Raw genomic sequence first — 21,977 nt, forward strand, 5'->3', positions numbered from 1 at the left:
TTACCATTGTGCCTAAATGACAAAATGACAGTGTGGATGCAAGTTCTTTGACGAAGTGCAGATATATGTCAGTAAACTAGTTATTCCATCTTGCCTTCTAACAAATGGAGAAAAAGAAGTCAGAGGAATTACATCTTAAAAAGTGTTATAGACTCCTGCTTTGAGGATGAAGCAAGTAATTTCTTATATATACACACAGTAGATGTCTAAAGCTTCATGAGATGATTTATTTAACCCATGATAAGCAACATGCATGTAAGAAAAACCAGGAATGCAAAGGAGTGGCAATATAGTCACTATTAATTACAACTATTGCTATTCATCTCCTTAGGGTAGTCAGCGATGGCTTATAAACCAAAAGAAATGTGATTACTTAGCGAGCAACTGCAATTCATATGATTATGAGGAGAAAAATATACAACAGAAAATACAAACTTAAATTCAAGTGATGCTAACTACTCAAAAGAAAAGTCAGCTTTTCCTCCTCAGTAGTTTAGCTATTCTAGACACCTATTTCATATTTCTATCTAATAGCCCATCCATTATATGGACACAACTGAAATTGTTGACTGTACAGTCAACTGTACGCTACTCGCACACTGCTAGTCTGGCAACCAAGAAGCAGTGAAGATTTTTAAAAGCTGGTAACCAGTAACATGTAGCAGCCGAGCTCCATCTACAGGGAGAAAACAAATGTAAAAACAGTACTTTCAATTACCAAACTAGGACTGTTTACTCTGAAGCCTTCAGATGATCACCTCAAACCACTGCCATTTTACAAACTCGATATAATGCTGATAGATTTGATTACTATTGTAATGATGGCAAACACTTCTTCTATCTGTATATACTCCTTCATGTAAACAGCTGTTCTATACTTTGAAGTTTAGGTTTAAGACTTCTAATAAAAAACAACAGACTTGTGGAATATCTCTAACAACTTGCCAGAATGAGTGGGAAATTCTTTTTCCCGAGGTTTCCTGTCTAATACACAATTGGAAAGTGTCTCAAATTATTTTTTAAAACATATACAAAAGGCTCAAATGCATACTGAAATGACTAAAATTAACTTCAGTATTTCAGCACTCCAAGTATGTTTGCATTTAGAAGTGGTATTGGATCTGAGTACCATGAATTTGAAAAGATGTCTATTGTTTCCATATTGTTTCTCTGAAATGGATGTGCAAACTTCTGACTTCACAAATGGATTGGTATTAAAAGAAACAGGACTGATACAAATGAACACAGATCTGTAGAAAAACTCATTCATGTTAAAAGACAGTACTCTGAAAAAATACTTCTGGAAGTTCAATTATTCTATTAGCACATTTAAAAATCTGATGAAATTAACAATTCTGATAGAAATCGAATGTTTCTTGGCCCTCTGATATGTTAGCAGAAATTACCCTTCAAGCTATGTATGGTGGATCCTACTTTTTGTTTGGTATTTGCACCTCCCACATCTCTGTCTGCTCTGATCCACACACACTTGGACTCCAGTGGGTGATGAAGTCCCATGAGAATATTATCAATCTTCTCCAGTACACTTACAAAAAAAGATCATTATTCTAGACAATGAAACTTGATGATGTTTATCTTACTATCTCATCAGACCTCAAAGTTATTAACACCTTATTTATAACAAACAATACCCATGCCCTTGATTTTCATGCCAGAGGATGCCAGACAATTATTTGTGAAACAGTTAAGTCTAGAAATTGATGTTACTTGGACTAAGCAGTGTCTCCCAAGGCTAAGGCTCCCAACTGCTAAAAATGCATCCAATAAAACCCTCTTTTGAGTTAGGATAACCTATTTGGCAGTGAGATGACTGCTACTGCCCTGAAAGAGTGCAATAACCAGAAACACAGCACATTGACCATCCACATGCAGAGCCAGCAGCTTATAGGATGCCTACACAATGTCTGAAAATGTGATAAAATGCAAGCTTGGGCATATATATAGACTATCTCCTTCCCAAGTATATGGTCTAGCTTTGTGTTCACTTAATGCTACCTTAAGAAAATTTCTTTCTAGCAGCCATCCCTGTAAAACCCAGCAGACAGTTGAACAGATTGGTAGAGAGGTTGTGGACAGACAGGTAGGTAGTAAGTACATACAGAATCCAACATCTTTTGCTATTCTAAAGATGTTATTTGGCTGCCATGTACTTGAAGGTACATTTTCAGAAAAACCTTTTCTTGATGAACTTTTAAATTTCTGAATCCTTGCCTCTACTGCCCGATACATTCATCTAGCACTGTAAGTGTCCAATCTCCATTATCAAGAACAGTTCATTGACCCTGAGAAGCTTATACTTATTCTGTATTAGGGAATATTATGGGTAATACCGCAAACATTAGTAAGGTGCAGGATTAATCAATCACTGATGGCAGAGTACTGAAAACCAGGCACTACTTCTTTCTGCAGTCAGGAAATCACTTCAGTAGAATGTTTCTGCAAGATTTGACAGATGAAGTACAAAATCTAAATTACTTTTTTGATGCTTCCTCCTCCTAACCCCCTACAAGTTTCACTGAATAAGTAAATTTTCATATTGAACTATAAAACTGTGAAGACTTCATTGTTCAGTAACTTCTGCAGCCCATGTTTATTGAAATACTGGACAATAATTCCTAGTAAGTTTGCCATCAGGTCCACTACACATCACTTGCATACATGACAAATATTTTTATGCAATATAAATGTCATCAGGCAGAAATTCCCAAGCCAGCTCTGGAAGAAAGACCGCCAAGACACAAGGTTACTCACAAATGAGTAACAAATTAACTCATTGAAAATTCAGCACTAATCAGTACAGATGTTCATGAAGGCTGGCACAACTATATTACATGACTGAAACCTACATTTTATGTCTGTAAAGCGCTGAATACTGCTACAGAAACATAATAATTTGTCTAGAGCTAGTTTAATAATTTGAATACAGTGTTATGCTACTAAATACAGACATATTCCAACTCTCTGAGGTATCAATTGCAGTGTTGAAAAACTGGTACACTACAAGAATGACTATGCTGTTAAACCAGACTTTAATGGATGACTAGGAAGCCTTTACTTCCTGTAATTCTCAGTGTTGGATGACCACCGTGTGTTATCACAGATAAAGAAGCTATAAAACTCAATCTTACAACTGTGTAGAAAGACAAAGTAAAGCATGATAAATACATATAAATACTCTTCATTTATAACTCACAGGGAAAAATAAAACTCCCATACAAGGTATCAATAACTGCTCAACGTAACAAAATGTAAATTAACTTTCATCTTCCACAGTTGGAGGCAGGCAGGGGGGGAATAATTTTCATGTAATACTAACCTAGCAATGTAGTAACTGCAAAACTGGAATTGAGCAGAAAACCTAACTATAAACAAGCTGAAGGAAATTAAAAGAAAAAAAAAAAAAAAAGGCACAATACTTACCTGCGACTAGTTGTTTTCTTTCCTGTCTTAGTTTCTTCCTCTTGAAGTTGCTGTTTAGCATTTTCATTTGTATCATTTTTCAACTTCTTGGCAATACGTTCTTTTATTTGAAATCTCTCATTGCTAGCAGCTTCACCTTCTACACTATCAGCGTCTTCATCATGTTCTTCTTCCTCCTTTATTGATTTAAAATGATAAAACTTCTCCTTTAGCTTTTTTTTTTTTTTACTACACAATGTTGAATATGGAAATGTTTTCTTACAAAGATAAACCCTTACAAAAAAAAACAAACAAAAAAACCACTTCATTTCAAAGCAAACTTTTCAAACAAATATCTCCTTATTTGCTACAGAGGGAACAAAAAATTAGAAATATGATAATTTTTGTACAGCTTAAAAACCTAACAGTCTATTCTAGATTGTAAACCCTTACAGGGTCTGCAGAAGACCTCATAGCAATGTGGTATTAGTCTGGTCACTGTTCATGAATCCAAACTTTCATCAAGGCAATACATTATACATTTCCTTCATTTCCCACTAAAAGAAAAACAAATCTTATTAAAAACTTCCTGCCACAGGGCTGTACCACAGTCATGATGAGATGGAAGAGGTTTGCTCATCAGTCCCCATGACAGAATTTACAAATACCACATCAATCAGAAGAGGCTGTGAAAACCTGTGGAATCAATCATCCCAACTTGCTACATAGGTACTATGTTTCCAGGCCTAGCAGAGGAAGCCGAAAGGGGATAAACCATCTTGGTTCAGAGACATTTGGAGGGAGAAGTAAGTCATTCCTCTCAGTAATGAAGAAGCCTGACTAGACCAAGGGATCTAAGCTTGACTACCTCCTTCCATGAAGAAGGAAGCCTGCATGAATCTTAATAGAAGGATGCCAGCTCAAACACTGTATGGCACATCTTTTTATATTTATTTTGCAGTGACACTAAGTAGCTAAAGATAAAGCATAAGATGCTACATGATTGTAATTTTAACCACACAGAGAGGAAGGAGAGACTTAGAAATGGTATTCCAGAGGACTGTACTGTATCCAGAAGACTGCCAGGATGTCAGCACTTGGAGAGGAACGTTCTAAAGACAATATACATGTCCTGGCTGTGATTGACAGGTAAGAGGAAGAGGAGCATGAAGACTATGTCCATAAACATGGAGGGGGAGAGGGGAGAAAAATAAAAGCAGCAAGAAGCACAATTTTGGGAACAGAAAAGAAAAATCAAGAGCTGGATTTCAGATGTTGTATTTGATTCACTGTTTAGGAATCTTGAGACTACCCTGCCTATATTTTAGATTTACACAAGAGAAGACCAGTCAGAAATAAAAAACAAAATCTGTGAATATTCAGCACTGTAAAATAGCTGAGTATTTTGTCAATGAAATAACTGAAAGGTTGTTATGCAGGTTTTGTCTGTTCTTTTTAAATAGGGGAAAGAGAAGAGTGGAACAGTATCAGCATTTCACTTAATTTCCCAGAAAGTTATTTGACTGAGATAATGAAACTTTCTGAAGGATTTGCTTACTCGATAAATTGTCAGGGAGATGGGATGACAACTGAACTCGATGGCAGGGGACAGAATCCAGAAAAGGAACATGACAGGGCTGTGCTCAAGGTGTTTCACAGTCAAGGATAAAGACAGACTCCTGGTGGAGATTTGGCTAGGGCTTAGGTAAGAGCATTTCACTCAAACACAGAGAGGTGGATAGGAGAATTTCTAGAATAAAAGTGGACAACTCTAGATAAATCACAATTGCTTAGTAAGCTAATTAAAAATTACAGAAATCTGAGTAACAGGAGGGGGGTTCCATGGATGGTATTTTAAAATGGGAGTGAAAAAATAGTTCAACTTGTCCAACTCAGCTGAATCCTCTACTTTCCAAACCTTCCATTCCCTTCACTCTGCACAGGATTTCACCAGTTTTCTTCTAGAAAAACACTGACAAAATAGGATATAACCTTCCTCCTCAACCCCTTCCCTCCTGCAACTCTACTCTTTTCTCCTGCCCAGTCTTCTCTTTCAGTCCCTCCTATTTCATTAACACCATCTGACCTCCTATCTTTTAAACTCTTGTTTTTCTAAAGTCTCATTACCAATTAAAACATTTAACACATTTCCACCCAGAGCAGGCTACATGACAACTCAGGAGGGAAGCAGATGTTCAGTTGGATGATGGTGTTCCCCTAGTGACACAGAAATGCAAAAATGCCTGCCTGGAAGCTGTACTAGTTTTTGTTGTTAGCTGGGTGGAATTGCCCTATTCTTCTCTTTGCTCTGGAAATAAAAATGTAATGACAAATTTCATGTCAGAATGACTAATGGCTACTGTATGTAATACGATTTAGCCGTCTGAGAAGATTATTGAATTGGGTGGTGGATATCAAGGTTTATCTACCCATAGTACTACACGAAACTGTTCAGTAACAAACTGAAAAATAGGGAGAGAAAAACAAGTTATGCAGAAAGGGGAAATGGAGAAATGTCACTGGTGGGGAAAAAAAAAATAATCAGTCTTGTGAACACATTTCATATAAAGTTTTCATTAATGACTTAGCCACAAAAAAGGTGTTTAACAAATAGCGATGAGGTATTGTTAATACAAAGGATGACTCTCAAAGCATGAAATCTATGACCTTGAGAACTGCAGTAAGAGAAACAAGATGATATTTAATAGCATGAACAGCAACATCAGAGACTCAGGGAATAATAACAAGAGTTTCTCTTACACGCTAGGGACTTGTTATTTGGGGGAGGTAGGGAGATTTGGAAGAATTACTTGCTCATAGGGTGGCTATAAAACCACTGACATGTTGCAGCCGTGTAAATGCGAAAGTGATCCTGTGATGTGTTAACTGAAATAAATCCAAGAGAGATGATAAAATACTAGTACCACTTTACAAGGCCCAGGTAACTTCCTGAAATGCTAGATTCTAGGTAAGATCTTTCCATGAAATGAAATCTAAGGAGACCACCTGAAGGAGGAAATAAAGCCCCCTGATTTCCTACATCATTACATTATTATAACAGCATTCATATTAACTAGGCTGAAAAAAAAAAATTTAAATGAATATACCTAACATGTCCCTGTTCTATAGTCCCTGAATCCAGTTCACTTAACAACGGGTTATTTGAATATCTGAAGAATTATTAATTAAATACCATTCTCAGAACCCTTTTAACACTTAAATGCTTCTGCACAGCATGAATTACAATGGAGAAGAGTCCAAGAACATGAACTTATACTATGCTTTGTGGAAAAAACAACAGGAAACAGGGTGGAAGCAGAATTTTCTTTTTTTAGGCACAGGAATGGCATAAATTGTGTCTTTCCTTCACTTCCACAGTGCATCAACTAACCATGCAGTACCTGTGGCATGGTAGATAGGTATGGAAAACAGTACTTTTCAGGATTCACTTTGAGGAATGGGAGATTATATTCCTAGTTAAATATTACATCCTTGTCTCAACAGCAACTCAGAGGGATACCCCCATGACCTATGGCTGGAGGCAAAGACTTTCTTCAGCTAGCAACCTTACTCTGCACCACGTATGACAATCTCCTTGTAATTAAAATAGCATACATGTTTGGTTGAATTTATTGCTTGGTTATACGGATTTTCTGTCATTCATAGGTGTCAGTCTTCATCAATACAATTTAACTGATAAATGTTCACTGGAATTTTGTTTCCATGAATAAATCTTGCCAACGGGACTCTCAATCATATACAGATTTCCCCTCAGACATTGGAGTTATACCATTATTTATGACAAACTTAAACTTGTAGCAGCAATTTCCAGGCTTTTATTAATGGTTTGCCACTCTGTGGTACATAACCTCCCAAATACCTAATCTACTGACCAAAATATCTGGTAAGCAGTTTTTATAAAATGCAGTAGGTAGTATGCAGCAGTAATTCCACCCTACTGTGAATGTTCACAATGGCCAAACCTTAGAGCTCTGAAAGGGCATCCAGCCTTTTTCTTGAAATCTAACTTGAGCTAGTTTTCAAAAACCTCTAAAGTAGCATTTGCTCTCCTAAGAAAATCTGATTCATACACAGTAAAAACCAGAGACTTATTTGTAAAAAAAAGTTACTTACCTCACTCAAATCCCTTTCTTCACTTGCTGCTTCACTAAAAGAAGAAAAATAATCATAACTACTTTGAAGTATCAGAAGACATTTAAAATACTGTTTAAAAAACTTAGGTCTTAAATAAAAAAATTTCTTTGGTTAGCTACTTGAAATTTTAGTCAACCTAGTCATTTATATATCATACTCACATTCATCTTAAAAGTATCAATTAATAGTATTTTCTATCATTTGACTGTCATAATCCTTTCTAATTAGAAATGTTTAAAAACACAGGATAAAACCACAGACTTTCATACAATAGATAAATTCTAATCATATCTTGAACTATCCAGACAAAACACTAATGGTGGTGCACCTCTTTCCCTCTCTGGGCCCATCTATGAATTCAGGGAGTCTCGCTAGGCCTTAGCATAAGTGTAAAGAGTTGGGCAGTTAAGCATCCCTTGAATGTACCAGAACTCTTGCAGGGAGCTGCACTGACTGTACCAAGGACTACTGTTGCCTGGCAGAGGCTGGGGACAGGAGTAGGCATTATTTGTCATTTCCTGACAGCCTTGGAACATTATCTCAGTCCTCTTCTGACAGCCTTGGAACATCCTATCTCTAAATCTTAAGTCATTCCCTAACAGCCTTGAAGACTTCCTTATCTGAATCGCAGCTCATGTGAAATGGTACCAGTGCTACTGGAATCCCAGTAATTTGCCGATGGCTAAAGCCAATCATCTCACAAACCTATAAACAGCAGTACTAGGTGAGACCCTCTGAGCTCTCCTGGACCACAGCGGGCTGCGACCAGCATCTCCCTCTTAGTGGGACACCTCTCAGAGCTCACAAACTCTTCAGCTTGCAAAATCGGAGGTCTGTCGCCAAAAGCTGACAGGACCTGGGCTGATACCCTTCGCTCCTTGAGGCTCAACCCTTTGACTGTTGAGAAAGATGCCGAAGCATGTGACATGAATATTTTCACTGAACTCAAGGAAAATTTTTAACAGGTATACCTCTTTTAGTTTCTTATGCATATCTCTTAGTGTCTTTGTGCATGTGTGCGTGTACCAACTTGAATATTCTATAGCAGGTAGATTAACCTATACATAAGTCACTGCCATGAATTTTATTAAACTGCGAATGAATCTCAGGCTGCTATTATACTCATAATCCCTTTAGACATAAACTGTTGCCCAAGTCTGGGACTAGGAGTTGATCCAGCTGCACCTAGACTCCGCAGGAGTTTAGAAAGCAAGGGGGTCTTCTCTGAACCTTGTGACTCAACAGGAGGGTCTCCCCTACCTTTTTACACTCCTGAGCTCACAAGGAATCAAATCTAACTTGATCTTCCTTTGTACGTTTCTCTTTTACCCTACTGTGTCTTCGGTCTCTGTATACATAATCTTAGTTTGATTCTAACTTAATTTTCCTTTATACATTTCACCCATGCTTTAACTAATGGAGTGAACCTTGTACTCGAATTCTGTGAAGTCATGCTTTTATAAATTCCTATTAAATCATTTTTGCTAATACCCATGAAGATGATTCTTTAGGCAGTCCAAACCACTCCATCTCGCGACATGTATACAGTTAAAAGAAAAAAAATGAACAAAACTCACTTAAGATGGACATTTTTGATCTCATATATCAAACAATTTCTAGCTTTTCATTGCAAATAGTGTATATTTTGCAAAGTCTTCTTTATATAGGAATGTTCGACATGCACTATACTGATAACTAAGATTAACATAAAAATTTTCAGTTGTTAGAAAGCTACAGTTTAGTGTATTAAAAAATCAATCTATTTGACTATAATAAGGCTAACATATCCATTGTTAATTGTCACTAACTAATAATAAAGACCCTTGAAAATTTTTACATCCCACAATCTAAAAAAGAAGTTATGTTAGAGAAACAAAGCAAGGAATATTGAAGGAGTTCCCAAAGTCAAGGCTTTGAGGTATGCAATCAAGGTCAAAGAGACTGTAAATTTGTCAGAATCAACAACATCAATTCAGTTTAAAAAATTAATCCAGAAAACTCCATGTGGAAGTATTCCTTAATAGAAGATTATAATTACAACAAACACATCTACAAGTATTAAAGAAAATATTCAAAATGCATCCAGGTCTCTAATTCTGATGTCAGTCCTGAACAAGTAGAAGCCACAGTAAGAGGTAAAATGACCTACCTGGAATTTTGACATGGCTATAAAGGGAACTGCCTTACCAACATCTGGGAGTGTTTTAAAGGGGCTACATGTAGTCATGGATGATCTCTCTGATATATTTGGAGTCACATAGAATCTCTAACAAAAGGTTTTTAAGGAAACTAAGTAGTCCTGGGTGATGGGAAAGTCCATGCAGGAATGAATAGATGGTTAAAAGACAGGAAACAAAAGTCAGAAGCAATCACTTCTTGTAATGGAGGAAGATCACTAGTGTATATGCACAGTAGTCTGTGTTGGGGCTTAAGTTGTTCGGTGAGCTCAGTAACAAAGCAGGCGAAGAGCCAGGTCACTGAGTTTTTTGATACTGCTAAGTTACTCAGGACAGTAAAGCCAAGAGCACACTGAAGAATTGCAGAAGGACCTGAATGATGAGACAATAAAACGATACGTGCAATCTGAAGCAAATAAAGGAAAGCTATGCACATAAGGAGAGAGTCCTACATTCAGAACAAGGAGCTCTCAGCTGACCATCATTAACCATCATGTGTCTCTCAGCAGTCTGTACTGGGACCAGTACCGTTTAGTATCTTTATAAATAACATGGACAGTGGGATTGAGTGTACCCTCTGCAAATTTGCAGCTGACACCAAGCTGAGTGGTTCAGTAGACATGCCTGAGGGACAGACAGAATGACATCCAGAGTCAGAGAATGTCCTGGGTAAGGTGGAGAAGTGGACCCATGAGAACCTCAAATGGTTCAACAAGACCAAGTGCAAGGTCCTGCACCTGGGTCAGGGCAACCCCTGGTATCAATACAGGCTGGGGGATGAAGAGATTGAGAGCAGCCCTGTGTAAAAAGACTTGGAGGTGCTGGTGGATGAAAAGCTGGACGTGAGCTGGCAATGTGCGCTTGTAGCCCAAAAAGCCAACCATATCCTGGGCTGCAACAAAAAAAGCGTGACCAGCAGCTCGAGGGAGGTGATTCTGCCCCTCTGCTCCACTTTGGTAAGACCCAACCTGGAGTACTGCATCCAGCTCTGGAGTCCTCAGTACAGGAAGGACATGGACCTGTTGGAGCAGGTCCAGAGGAGGGCCACAAACATGATCAGAGGGCTGGAACACCTCTCCTGTGAGGACAGGCTGAGAGAGTTGTGGTTGTTCAGCCTGGAGAAGAGAAGGCTCCAGGGAGACCTTATTGCGGCCTTTCAGTACTAAAAGGGGTCTTATAAGAAGGATGGGGACAGACTATTTAGTAGGGCCTGTAGCGATAGGACAAGGGATAATGGTTTTAAACTAAAAGAGTGTAGATTCAGATTGGATATGAGGAAAAAAATTTTTACAGTGAGGGTGGTGAAACACTGGAACAGGTTGCCCAGAGAGGTGGTAGATGCCCCATGCCTGGAAACACCCAAGTTCAGGTTGGACAGGGCTCTCAGCAACCTGATCTAGCTGATATTTGTGCTCATTACAGGGGGTTTGGACTAGATGACCTTTAAAGGTCCCTTCCAACCCAAACCATTCTATGATTCTATGGTAAGCAAATTCTTGTAGTTGATACATTGTCATGGAATTGTCTCAGCTCAATACTCAACAGTCATTAAAAAAGCAAATCAGGTATTAAGTATTAAATAGAGACAAAACCAGAGACTATCTTTATGCATGCTTACAGATTTATGATTCACCTCATTTTTAATATGTTGTTTAGATTTGGGGGGAAAAAAATAAAAGATATTTTAGAACAGAACCAGGGTTGGGAGAAGCAACAAGAATAACCACAGGTACAGAACAACTTCTCTGTGAGGAAAAGTTGAGTAGGCTTTAAAAGTTTAGGCTAGAAAAGAGATGGCTTAAGAAGGGATTGTAGTAAAGAGAGGTATAAAGGGACTGACTGCTCACTGTCTCTTCCAGTGTAAGAGTTAGAATTTATCAAATGATGCCAGTGGCAGCCAGGTTCAGAACAAAAAGGGGAGGTACTTCTTCCTACAGCAGACAGAAGGGTGTGAATATAAACAATATTACAAGAGATTGAATAAGTATTTTGACAAGAGCTCTATTAAGGATTACTACACAGGTGAATCACATCAAACTCTGACAGCCCCCTGTGCTGAAAGTAGATGGAGGCTGAGAGACTACTCAGGTAAACATGCTTGCCCTGCTTTTATTCTTTGCTAGGCATCCACTGATGGCAAATGTTGGTGACAGCGTAGTGGGTTAGAGGAACGTTTGGTCTTATCCAGCATTACCATTCTTAATTTCTTAAAGAGTAACAGACGAACAATGAGTATACATGATGCTAATCAGGTCTAACATCCTGAAAATAAATCCGTCCTGGAAATTAGAAATCACATATCGACCTTTTGACAGCAGGAACTGAGCTTAGATGTGGATCATCCTTCAGTAGATCATGACTACTTTTACTTTTTCCCTTCATGCTCTGTAAAAAAAAAAAAAAAAGGTATTATAAATTTCAGTGTTTAAGAGAACAGACAGTGAAAAAGGATATTGGTAAGAAAAAGGTAATGACTTCCCAATAACGGCATATGACAACACAAAAGAACTACCATATACAAAGCAGTACTTATCAATTAGTACAACACCAATTAGACCACTAGGGAAAAAAAGAAATTAACAACGTGCAACACAGCATGCAGGAATCATCTACTGAAGCAAGCAGTCAAATTAATCTAAGAACACGTAAGATCTTCAGGTAGAAAGACTGCAGTAAGAAAGCATTCCCCATGCTAATCCAAAAAGTACACTTAAATTTCAGACTGAAATCAGTTACAGAAAATCTGTAATTGTGAGCTGAATATCTCCATTTCAGCTGCATTTTATAATCCTTTTAGGAAGACAGTAGTTGTATAGGTAATAAAATCTTACTCATTCAAACGCAACTTCGATTTTTTATTATGTAGAAAAAGAGACTAACACATTCAGCATGAAAAAATCACTTCCTTCAACAAGTAATTTGTGCGTGTGTATGTGTTCAAGAGTTAGATGAAACATAAGACAAGTGCTTATCACCTTTGTAAACTACTCCGAATAAGTACATACAATTAAATGAGCAGTTTGGACACTGAAAACTTCAGTTTAATCAACAAGCAGTGAGGGACCCACTATCAGGTCCCAGAGTGTACTAATAGTCTTAGTGGCCTTGAGGAGTTTTACCTGGAGCTCCTCTGCCCATGAGCACCATTTCAGCTCAGGCCTGAGAAAATCCACTCACTGCCTGAGCTATGTCAGAGGTGTACCTGTGTCTAACCCTGTCTTCTGGATGGGCCTGTTGGACCCACACTGTAGACTTGTCTCCCGCTCTGTCTCCTGTCCCATCTCTTGCTCCTCCTGACTGGACCCTCTGGATGGGGACCTTGGTCTTGGTTATTGCATACTGTGTCCAGGACCCTTTTACTAGCAATCAAGTCTGCCTGCTGTATCCAGACCCTGTGGCATTGTGCCCCTGTTGGCGAGTGTATTGCCTGTGCTGGAATCACTCCTGCCTCCTCACTCGTCTTCTCTCATGCCAGCCATTCTGCTCTTGCCATTCCTTGACATAAAATTCCATAATCCTGTGATCTCTGCCTTCTATAACCTCCTGGGGCACATAAATTTTCTTTCTAAGATTCATATTCTCTATAATATAACCATTTAGAGACTCTCCTGATACAAAAGACACAATTTGACCTGTAACATTTAAGACACCAATGGCCCTAATCCCTTGTTTAACCTCTTTTTGAAAGTATTTATACTTCTCACTTTAATCATGTTCTGTGGCATAAAAGTTCATAACTTAAATTCCAAGAGGGAAAAATAGTTTTCTTTGTGTATTTATTTGCTCATTTATCTTGGTGTCTCAACTTCCATATTGTAAGAAATAGGGAATAATCATTCTCATCTTTCCCTCCCTCTCACCCTTTTTTTTTAAAGTTACCATGATCCATATCCCCAGTTATCCTTCTTGTCCTTCTTTGTACAGTCTCAGGAACTAGAGTCTGGTGATGCATTGCAGCAAACACAAAATATATTCCCTCACTTAGACTAAGTGTAGTGCAGGCTGAACAAGTCCAAAGTAGAAAATTGTTCATAATGGGCAAGATGGAGAAAAGACCTGGGGAGACATTCTTAAATTTAGTACTTACTTGGTTAATATGATGTGACTAAGACAAGAATTCTTATTTTTCACATGTAAACATGAAACCATTAAATACCAGAAAAATTTCATCCTGATACATAGTGTTTTCATTTACTGTTTAGATAATTTTATCCTCAACCTCTCTGCACTAAAAATTAATAGAAAATATTCCCTTTTCCCAGATCTATTAGAGGATTCCTCAGTTACTTGCAGACTTTCCTCTCAACCTCAGTCCTTAAAAGTATACCCTTCTCACATTGAAACAAGAAAGACTTACTGCATCTAGCAACTAAAAAAAGTTCACAGGAGAATTCTGAATTTGTAGATGTCAAAGAATCCCATTATTAACTTTGTCCTTCAATTTTTCATATTGAAAACAGAGAACAAAAGTTGGTGTTGAAGTTCACATACTTCAATGTAAAATTATGTCCAGAACTATAGAGATACTGATCTAGACCTATTAGAAACAAGCAATGAAGTTCGGGAAAAAAAGTTTCTTTCTGTTGTAAAGAATGAACAGAAATTCTTCATAAACTGTTGGTTATTTTCCCAGCTACAGCTAGTCCAGAATTTAGTCAGGACAAATATGAGAATGAGAGTTTAACACTGAGTTGAAGACAGCATGACAACACTGAAACTGGGCTTGTCATGAAAGAGGTGTTCTACTTAGATAATTTTAAACTGAAAAGCAAGTATTTGGCATGAAAGGGAAGAACATCAAAGCAACTGAGTTAAATGCCAGACATATACCAAGAGCAGAACTGCAGATGAGCATGTTAAGGTAAACAAGTATAGTGAGTCTGACTGGTCAGATGAAACAAGAAAAAAAAAAAAAGTTAAAAATACAGTTGCAATAGACCTCTACTATCATCCTGACTGATACCATCTCACTGTAATATTCATTATTTACTGTTGGTTTTTTGTACGTTAACTAAATCCTGAGGACTAAGGACCATTTTTTCACTGATGTGATATAGGATTCAGCACCAAGTGGTGTGATCATTAACTGAAGCAGGTAGGTACCCAAACCATACAAAGAAGTAAAAAAGCCTGGGGCTCTAAAGAAGTAATTTGGGCAGCAGTAGAAATGAGAATGACAACTTGTTAAAGAAATTTTTAAACTAACCTTATTTAAGTGGCCCAGTCAGGTAAGGAAATGCAACTACCTATGCAACCCTAGTTCTATGAATGTGGAGAATTCACAACAGTGCAATATTTAATTATTGATAATACACTATTTTCCCCACAATAACCCTGCTTCGTTTTGCACACAGAATGGATGTACATAAGAAAATGGAGCTAAGAATGCACTGGCAACGAACAAGTTGATCTACTTCAAACCTCAAGTATTTTACCACCAGATCACACTCTTATAATTAAGGAGGTGAAGAAGAATAAAGTACTTATCATCTCCAAGAATTTTAAACAGCAGACATAGATCTACACTATGAAATATGAAAATTTAAGTTTATGGAAATCTAAAATACACAGTAACTGAAGGCACCTTCAAAGCTAGAAAAGTTAAAAACCTCTGGTTTTTTTCAACACATTAAAATAGAATCATAAAACCAAGTAATTTCTAGAATTATTGTTCAAAGCTCAAAACATAAGGACAAGATCAAGAACTTTAAAGATTTTCACAAACATGCAAAAAAGGTGATTTTAAGTTGAAAAGAAAAATGGGGATGGTTTGGTAGAGTACCTGACTAACTCTACTGACTTCCTCCTCTTCTTCTTCAGCTTCTTCCCCAAAGGAAAGCAGGTTAAAATTTCTTTAAGAGAAAAAACACATTGACTAGCAAAACTTTAAATACTGTCTTATTAACAATCCATAAACTGTAAACATATTACTTTCATACTGCATGTGATTTTTTAAAAAAACTTTTTGTCCTGCTAAAACAACTGAATTTCAAACAACTACAACATGTTGTTTTGCAATAAACCACGAATATTTAGAGAAGCACGCTCTATTCTATTCCTGAGACAAAATAATCAGGATAGCTAAGCATCACTTAGAAAATAGTAAGACTGAACTTCAGAAATTCTGCCTTGTTAGTTAGTACTTTCACAGACTGTGAAATGCTGACAGGTCTGAAAACAGAACAGTTGTGATTTTTCAGGTCTGGTTTTTTGGGTTTTTTTTCCCCAACAGAGCCACACTCAAGTAGCAAACAAAATTTTGAAGGTATGATGGCCCAGAAAGGCATCAAATGCATACATTCATAGAATGTAATTAAAAGAAATTATGATCATTAATTTTTTTTTAATTAATTGTTTACAGTATGTTGGAACCAGTCAGTCACAACATGTTGTATTTCTGTCCAGCAAAACTGGCAGCATACACACACTTTAGATTTTCTGTTACTTCTCATTGCATGTTTATGACTACCAAATTTTGTTCACAGAAACCGAAGTTTCCCATGTCAAAATGCCTGCCTTTTATGAAGTATTTTGGAGGGAGAGAAGTGGTAGCTGACATGTTCAAAAAAACTCAAACAACTGAGCTATGACCTAGTTAACTAGTACATACTCCAGTGTCATCCCAGTCACAAAGGAATGACTGCACATTCTTGACCATGGAAAAGGCTTAAGCTACCTTTTACCTTTCTTTTGCAAGAAACTATCAGCATGCATGAAACAGTTACAGCTCAGCTGAGGCACAGTAACCACTTCAGTCAGAGCAACTAGATTTCTATGATCTCTTCAGAAACAGGGAATTAGGTTTTGCTAAGATTAGGGAACATTCCTGTGTGCGTTTCGGTAAAGCCCTGTATTTCAAAAGCAGAAATACAAAATTACCAAGCTGCAAATTAAAGGTGAAAGAAAATTAACCATCACTTAAGTTGCATATATTTACTTTGTGCCTTTTACTTTGGACTTCTTCGCTTCTTCTTCTGGCTTGTCCTTCTTCAGCTTTCTACTCGGTCTTGGAACAATGTCATCAAAAGGATTAAACAAAACCTGTTAAAAAAGTAGCATTTTAGACACATCTTTAGTAAGTATTATGTTATAATTAAATGATTCAATACTTTAAAACAATATATAAAAAGACATGCCAAGTTTTCATACTAGAACACAGTGTTCTGAACACTATGTACAAAAGAATTTTAAAATTTCAAATTCCAAAGCAGAACATACTTACCTCACTGCTTCTTATTTTGTGTGGACTGAGAGGTCTCTCTTCCTTGTCTACTTCTACTTCAGCCAGGCGCAACATGTTATATATTGTATCCCCTGTAACCTGTCAAATTTATAAAAAAGGTTTGAAAGTCCTTGCCTATAATTTAATTATTCTGCAAAATGCAAGGCAATTATTATGTAAAGAATTTTGAAAATACAAATGATACAGGAAATAGTGTAAGCCTGTAAGACTTCTAAAAGACAGCAACTACAATGCACAAAGGTTTGTTTTTTTTAAATTTAACAACAAAAGTTGAAAGAATACATATAGCTAAACCTGCATTTTTGAGAGTGTATGCAGGGGAAGATGTCAAATTCTTACTGTGAGCTGTGAAACAGGAAAATAAAAGACACTGTGAAATAAAAAACATTGTTGGTTTTTCTTTCAAGTAAATCATGAGAGTGGTAAATTCATCTCACGTTTTTCATTTTCCTGACACTTCTTGGGTAACTAGAATTTACAAACAGCATTTTCTAAAATGTCACTAGTATTACATGAACTGATTAATAAGAGCCATAATAATATTAGTAAGGTTATTCAAAGGAAGCATGACATGAAAATATAATTTAGAAGAATAACAACAACAAAGTATATAATTATGGGAACAACCCATGGAAACATTTTTACCAGACATGGGAAACAAAGATAATGAAGACAGCTTAGAAAGCACTGAAATATCTTTTAAATGTACGCAGTAGCAAACAACACTAAAACAGCCTTTGAAGACAAAGAAACTTATAGTAGCTTCTGTCAAACGCAAACTGGGACCCTAACCCATGTAGCTGACCTTTCCAAAGATTGTGTGCTTGTTATTAAGTTCATCTGCACGACCCAACGTAAAGAAAAATTGACTTCCGTTATCATGGGGCCCAGCATTTGCCATAGCAACAAGTCCTCTTCGATTAAATCGCAATCGTGAGTGGAACTCATCCTGGCAAAGACAGAAGAGAAAAGAACATGATTTAAGTATGTAACTACTTTTTCCACTTCTTTAGCTACGGCTTATTTACATCAATATGCACACACAGAAAATACGCTGTTAATTTCAGACAGTAATAAAACCAAAGCCTTTTGAAACTTAATGCCGCAATTGTATTTAAAACCTTATGTTTTCAGCAGAAAAGATTATTTTTAGTCAATGTTTTTTCTTCTTAGTGCCTATAATAATGAAAACAAGTGAACAATCTTCTTTCAAAAGAAACCATAAACATATAAAAACCAACCACTTAAAGAAAAAAATTGGAAATTAGAATATCAATAATAGAAAGACACATGATTTAATAACTCTAAGTTCTGTCTTATTAATCTTATTAATGTTTTTTCCAATCGTTGCCTAATAATCAATTGCTATTCATTATTTTTGTTGGGATTTATTATCCCCCCAATATTAAGAAAATCCAAGGTATTTCTGAAAGTAACTGCGTTTCATACATTTCTTGTAAAACTATCACTCTTGTTAACCACTGTTTTTAGGGAAAAAAATCCTAATTCACGTAAAATAATTGGAAGCTCAACAACAGGTTGTAATCTAATGGTACTGCAAAAACTCATAGGAAGAATATTTTCTGGACCATAAGACGACAGAATAGGACTACTTTCAAAGCAAGGTGAAAGCGATGAGTATGTTAATACCATGGCGGTATCACAATTCTAAACACTGTAACATTGAGATACCACTAATCTTAAGCAGCAATGCTACTATAGTACTGGTAATATTTGTTTTGTTCTCTGCTCAGATACCAATCCCTATGAACACATATACAACATTCAGAGACCTTAGCTAAATGAGATACAATGTGCGCAAACAATGTACATTTCTGCATCTGATTTTGCCACATACCAACACAACACCTACTCTTCACTCTTCCCCTCCCCTATTTTTCCTTGTGAAGTTCATGCTAGTAAGGTTATACATTTATCATGATATCAGAACAGCTAGATTTAAGAACTCTCAATTCAAAAAGGCATATTCAAAAATACTGAAGGAACATGTGAAACCAATTACTGTACATGTATTAATGTTGCATTTCTAATATAAGGTTTGTTTTCTCAAAACCTAACATGGTAGGAAGTACAACTGATAGAGAATAACCCAAAATTAATGCATAAGATATACAGATATGTACCTTGAAGGGGGCTCCATAGATTGAATCTCCACCTGATCCTGTACCAGTGGGATCACCTCCCTGCACTATAAAGCCAGGCACTACTCTGTGAAATATTGTGTTATTGTAATAATCTAAAAAAAAAAAAAAAAAAAAAAAAAAAAAAAAAGAAGAGAATATTAAATACATGTAAGTGGTCTCAAAATCAAACTTTTGTCTAGATATGCAGAGATGTCGAGACTGAAGTTCCAGAAAGCAAGTACTGTAATTGGATTCTGTTATTTCCACTGGGTTCCCTCCTCTACAGCTCAGTGTGACTACATCTCAGCTACAAAGTATTGTTGATGATATTTATGAAAAGAAACGTGGTGCCCTATGCTTCTGTTGCAAAAGACACTGCACATCCTCAACAAGATGATTTTGATTAATTATTTTCTTTTCAGCTTTTAAGTTTTATCACTGGAATGATACTACCAACATACATCAATTGAAAAGGAGAGCTAAAACTACTGGACTGTCCCAGTCAACATCTTACATACATCGTTAGCCATTTCCATACACCAAATGATTAGCATTTTCACTCACCAGCATGGAACACAGATGTCACCCCTTCCATCACCTACACTGTACCCGAACTGATAATTTTCATAGAATGAAATATGTGGTACATTTTGCTCCCCAAGATATCTTCTTTACAATTTACCATTGCAATTTACCATTGCAAAAAATACCCACATCTCCACATTAGGTATAAGAACACGGAACAGGCTGGATCCATGCTGGAGGCACAAATCCTAGACGTCTATTTTTCCTTAACAGAGGATGGCTAAAAGAACTCTTAACCACTCTATAAATGCATAAATGGGATAATAGCAGCAGCTAGAAAACACAAAAAGGCACCAGGTCCTTCACAAATTCTTGTTACAGTTTTCCTCAGTTGGGAGCTTCTCATTCCGGTACCCACTACCTCAGTGAAGAATGTTACAGAGCTTCCATCAACAAAAAACTACAGCAAATGAAACATTAGAAGCACTCATGAAAAAAAAAATGAAAAGGTAGTAAAGATGGTGATATGGAAATGAGAATTCTGGAGGATGTCCAATATTGCATCATTGCCATTTCATACATACAATAAAGAAGTAGTTATACTTAGTAGAGACTTGCTGAAAATAAGCCTTCCCAAGCTTCTAACGTACAACTTTTCAGTAATACTACATCATCTGCTACATTTGAGAAAAACACCAAAAAAATTTGTTTTTTACCATCAAGTTCCTTCATAACCTTGAAAAATATTGTCTGAGAGTTAATATTTTCTAAATACAAAAATATTCATTAATACATTAAAGTTAAATCATAGTTATGACCTCTATTTTACAAAAAAAAGGCATAAAGATTGCAAATGAAATGATTTCAACAACTCCTCTCCCATTCAGTCATTACCTTCCATACAAAGCTGGATGAAATTTCGACATGCTTTTGGTGCTTCTTTTGACCATAATTCTATATCTATATCTCCTGCTGTTGTTCTCAGCAAAACCTATAAAAATATAGTTAAATACACCATTAGTTTTATTGTAAGTTAGTCACTGATCAAAGAATATCATTGCTGAGTTAAAAAAATACTTCTGAATTCATTATATTAGTAACAGTAGGAGACATTCAAACATGCCAGGCAGCTACCGTTAGTTCTAGACAGTATTGCCAGAACTTAAGATACAGTTCTGAAGCGATACGTATAATAAGGCTTCAAGGCCAATGACCTGGTACCTGACACATGGCAGAAGCTTATATACCCTTTATCACTTCCATAATGAAACAACACGGGAAGCAAGTTATGCCATAAATCTCCAAAGGTATCTACCACTCCTACAAGTAATACCACTAAATTCAGTGAGAGATCATAATAAAGTTTAGAACCTAAGATATAGTCAAGAACAGAGAAAATGAAATTGAACTCTCCAAGGACGTCATGTAACCACGCAGCACACGTCGTGCCTTGACTCAGGTAACGTCTCTAAGGGCTATATCGCCTCAAACCGACTTTAACCAAACCAGCACCACACGACGGAGACCGCCAACACACACACGCAGCGCCTATCTTCCCCCCCGGTCCCCCCCTGCCCCCTGCAACATACAATTTCTCCACACACACCCCAGTTCAAAAGCAGCCGCAGTGCACACGCACCAAACCGCACCGCACCACACCACACCACCCCACCCCCCCCCCCAGAGTGCGCGGCCCCCTCACGCCGATCGCCCCGCGGCCTCCCCAGCCGCGCTCCCCATGCACAGCGCGCACCCTCCTCGCCTACAAAGCCCCTACGGAACACACAGAGTTTCCACACCCGCACTACCCCCCCCCCCCCCCCCCCGAGGAGCGCACACCTCTCTCAGCAAGCAGCCCCCCGCCCCCACAGCACGCGCAGCCCCCTCGCCCACGCCGCAGTACAGCTCCCCTCCACCCGACGGCCTGGCCTGCCCACCGCGGCCCCTGCCCCCGGCGAGCCTCACCTTGCCGTTGGTGGGGGGCTCCTGGATGTAGATGTTGCTCATGGTCGGGAAAGGAGCGTCCCAGCAGGCGATCAACCGCCCGGGCTCGATGCTCTAGGTACCCTTCCCCTCTAACGCTTCCTACCGCCCCGAGCGTCCCGCCATCTTGGGCGCCTCTATGAAGCCCAGGGAGGTGGGGAGGAGGCTGCGCAGGCCAGGAGGAAGGACGAAGGGATGAATCCCCGGTCAGAGTCTCTACGGGAGTCGCCAAGGAAGCAAGTTTTTTCAGAAAGACGTGGAGGCTTCTCCAGACAGCTGCAGTCCTTCCCCGTTTCTCCCGCCCCCCTACTGGGCCCCCCCCGTCCTCAC

At 37.8% G+C, this 21,977-nt stretch overlaps 1 protein-coding gene across 3 annotated transcripts in view; it reads right to left on the minus strand.

Annotated features, from left to right (window-relative positions):
• The window catches only part of CWC27 (CWC27 spliceosome associated cyclophilin), a 121,133-nt gene extending 99,191 nt beyond the window's left edge, over positions 1–21,942 (minus strand). For all 3 annotated transcript variants that reach the window (XM_049795373.1, XM_049795374.1, XM_049795375.1), the window contains exons 1-10: positions 21,630–21,942; positions 20,559–20,655; positions 19,140–19,252; positions 17,801–17,944; positions 16,975–17,073; positions 16,690–16,793; positions 15,535–15,604; positions 12,058–12,137; positions 7,555–7,588; positions 3,442–3,617 (exon numbers count right to left, since the gene is read on the minus strand). In XM_049795373.1, the coding sequence (XP_049651330.1) occupies positions 3,442–3,617; positions 7,555–7,588; positions 12,058–12,137; positions 15,535–15,604; positions 16,690–16,793; positions 16,975–17,073; positions 17,801–17,944; positions 19,140–19,252; positions 20,559–20,655; positions 21,630–21,671 (959 nt within the window). In that variant the 5' untranslated portion in view covers positions 21,672–21,942. The remainder of the gene's footprint in view (positions 1–3,441; positions 3,618–7,554; positions 7,589–12,057; positions 12,138–15,534; positions 15,605–16,689; positions 16,794–16,974; positions 17,074–17,800; positions 17,945–19,139; positions 19,253–20,558; positions 20,656–21,629) is intronic.
• Between the last annotated feature and the right edge of the window lie 35 nt (positions 21,943–21,977).

This window comes from Accipiter gentilis, chromosome Z (assembly GCF_929443795.1).
Source record: "Accipiter gentilis chromosome Z, bAccGen1.1, whole genome shotgun sequence".
NCBI classification, from domain to species: domain Eukaryota; kingdom Metazoa; phylum Chordata; class Aves; order Accipitriformes; family Accipitridae; genus Astur; species Astur gentilis.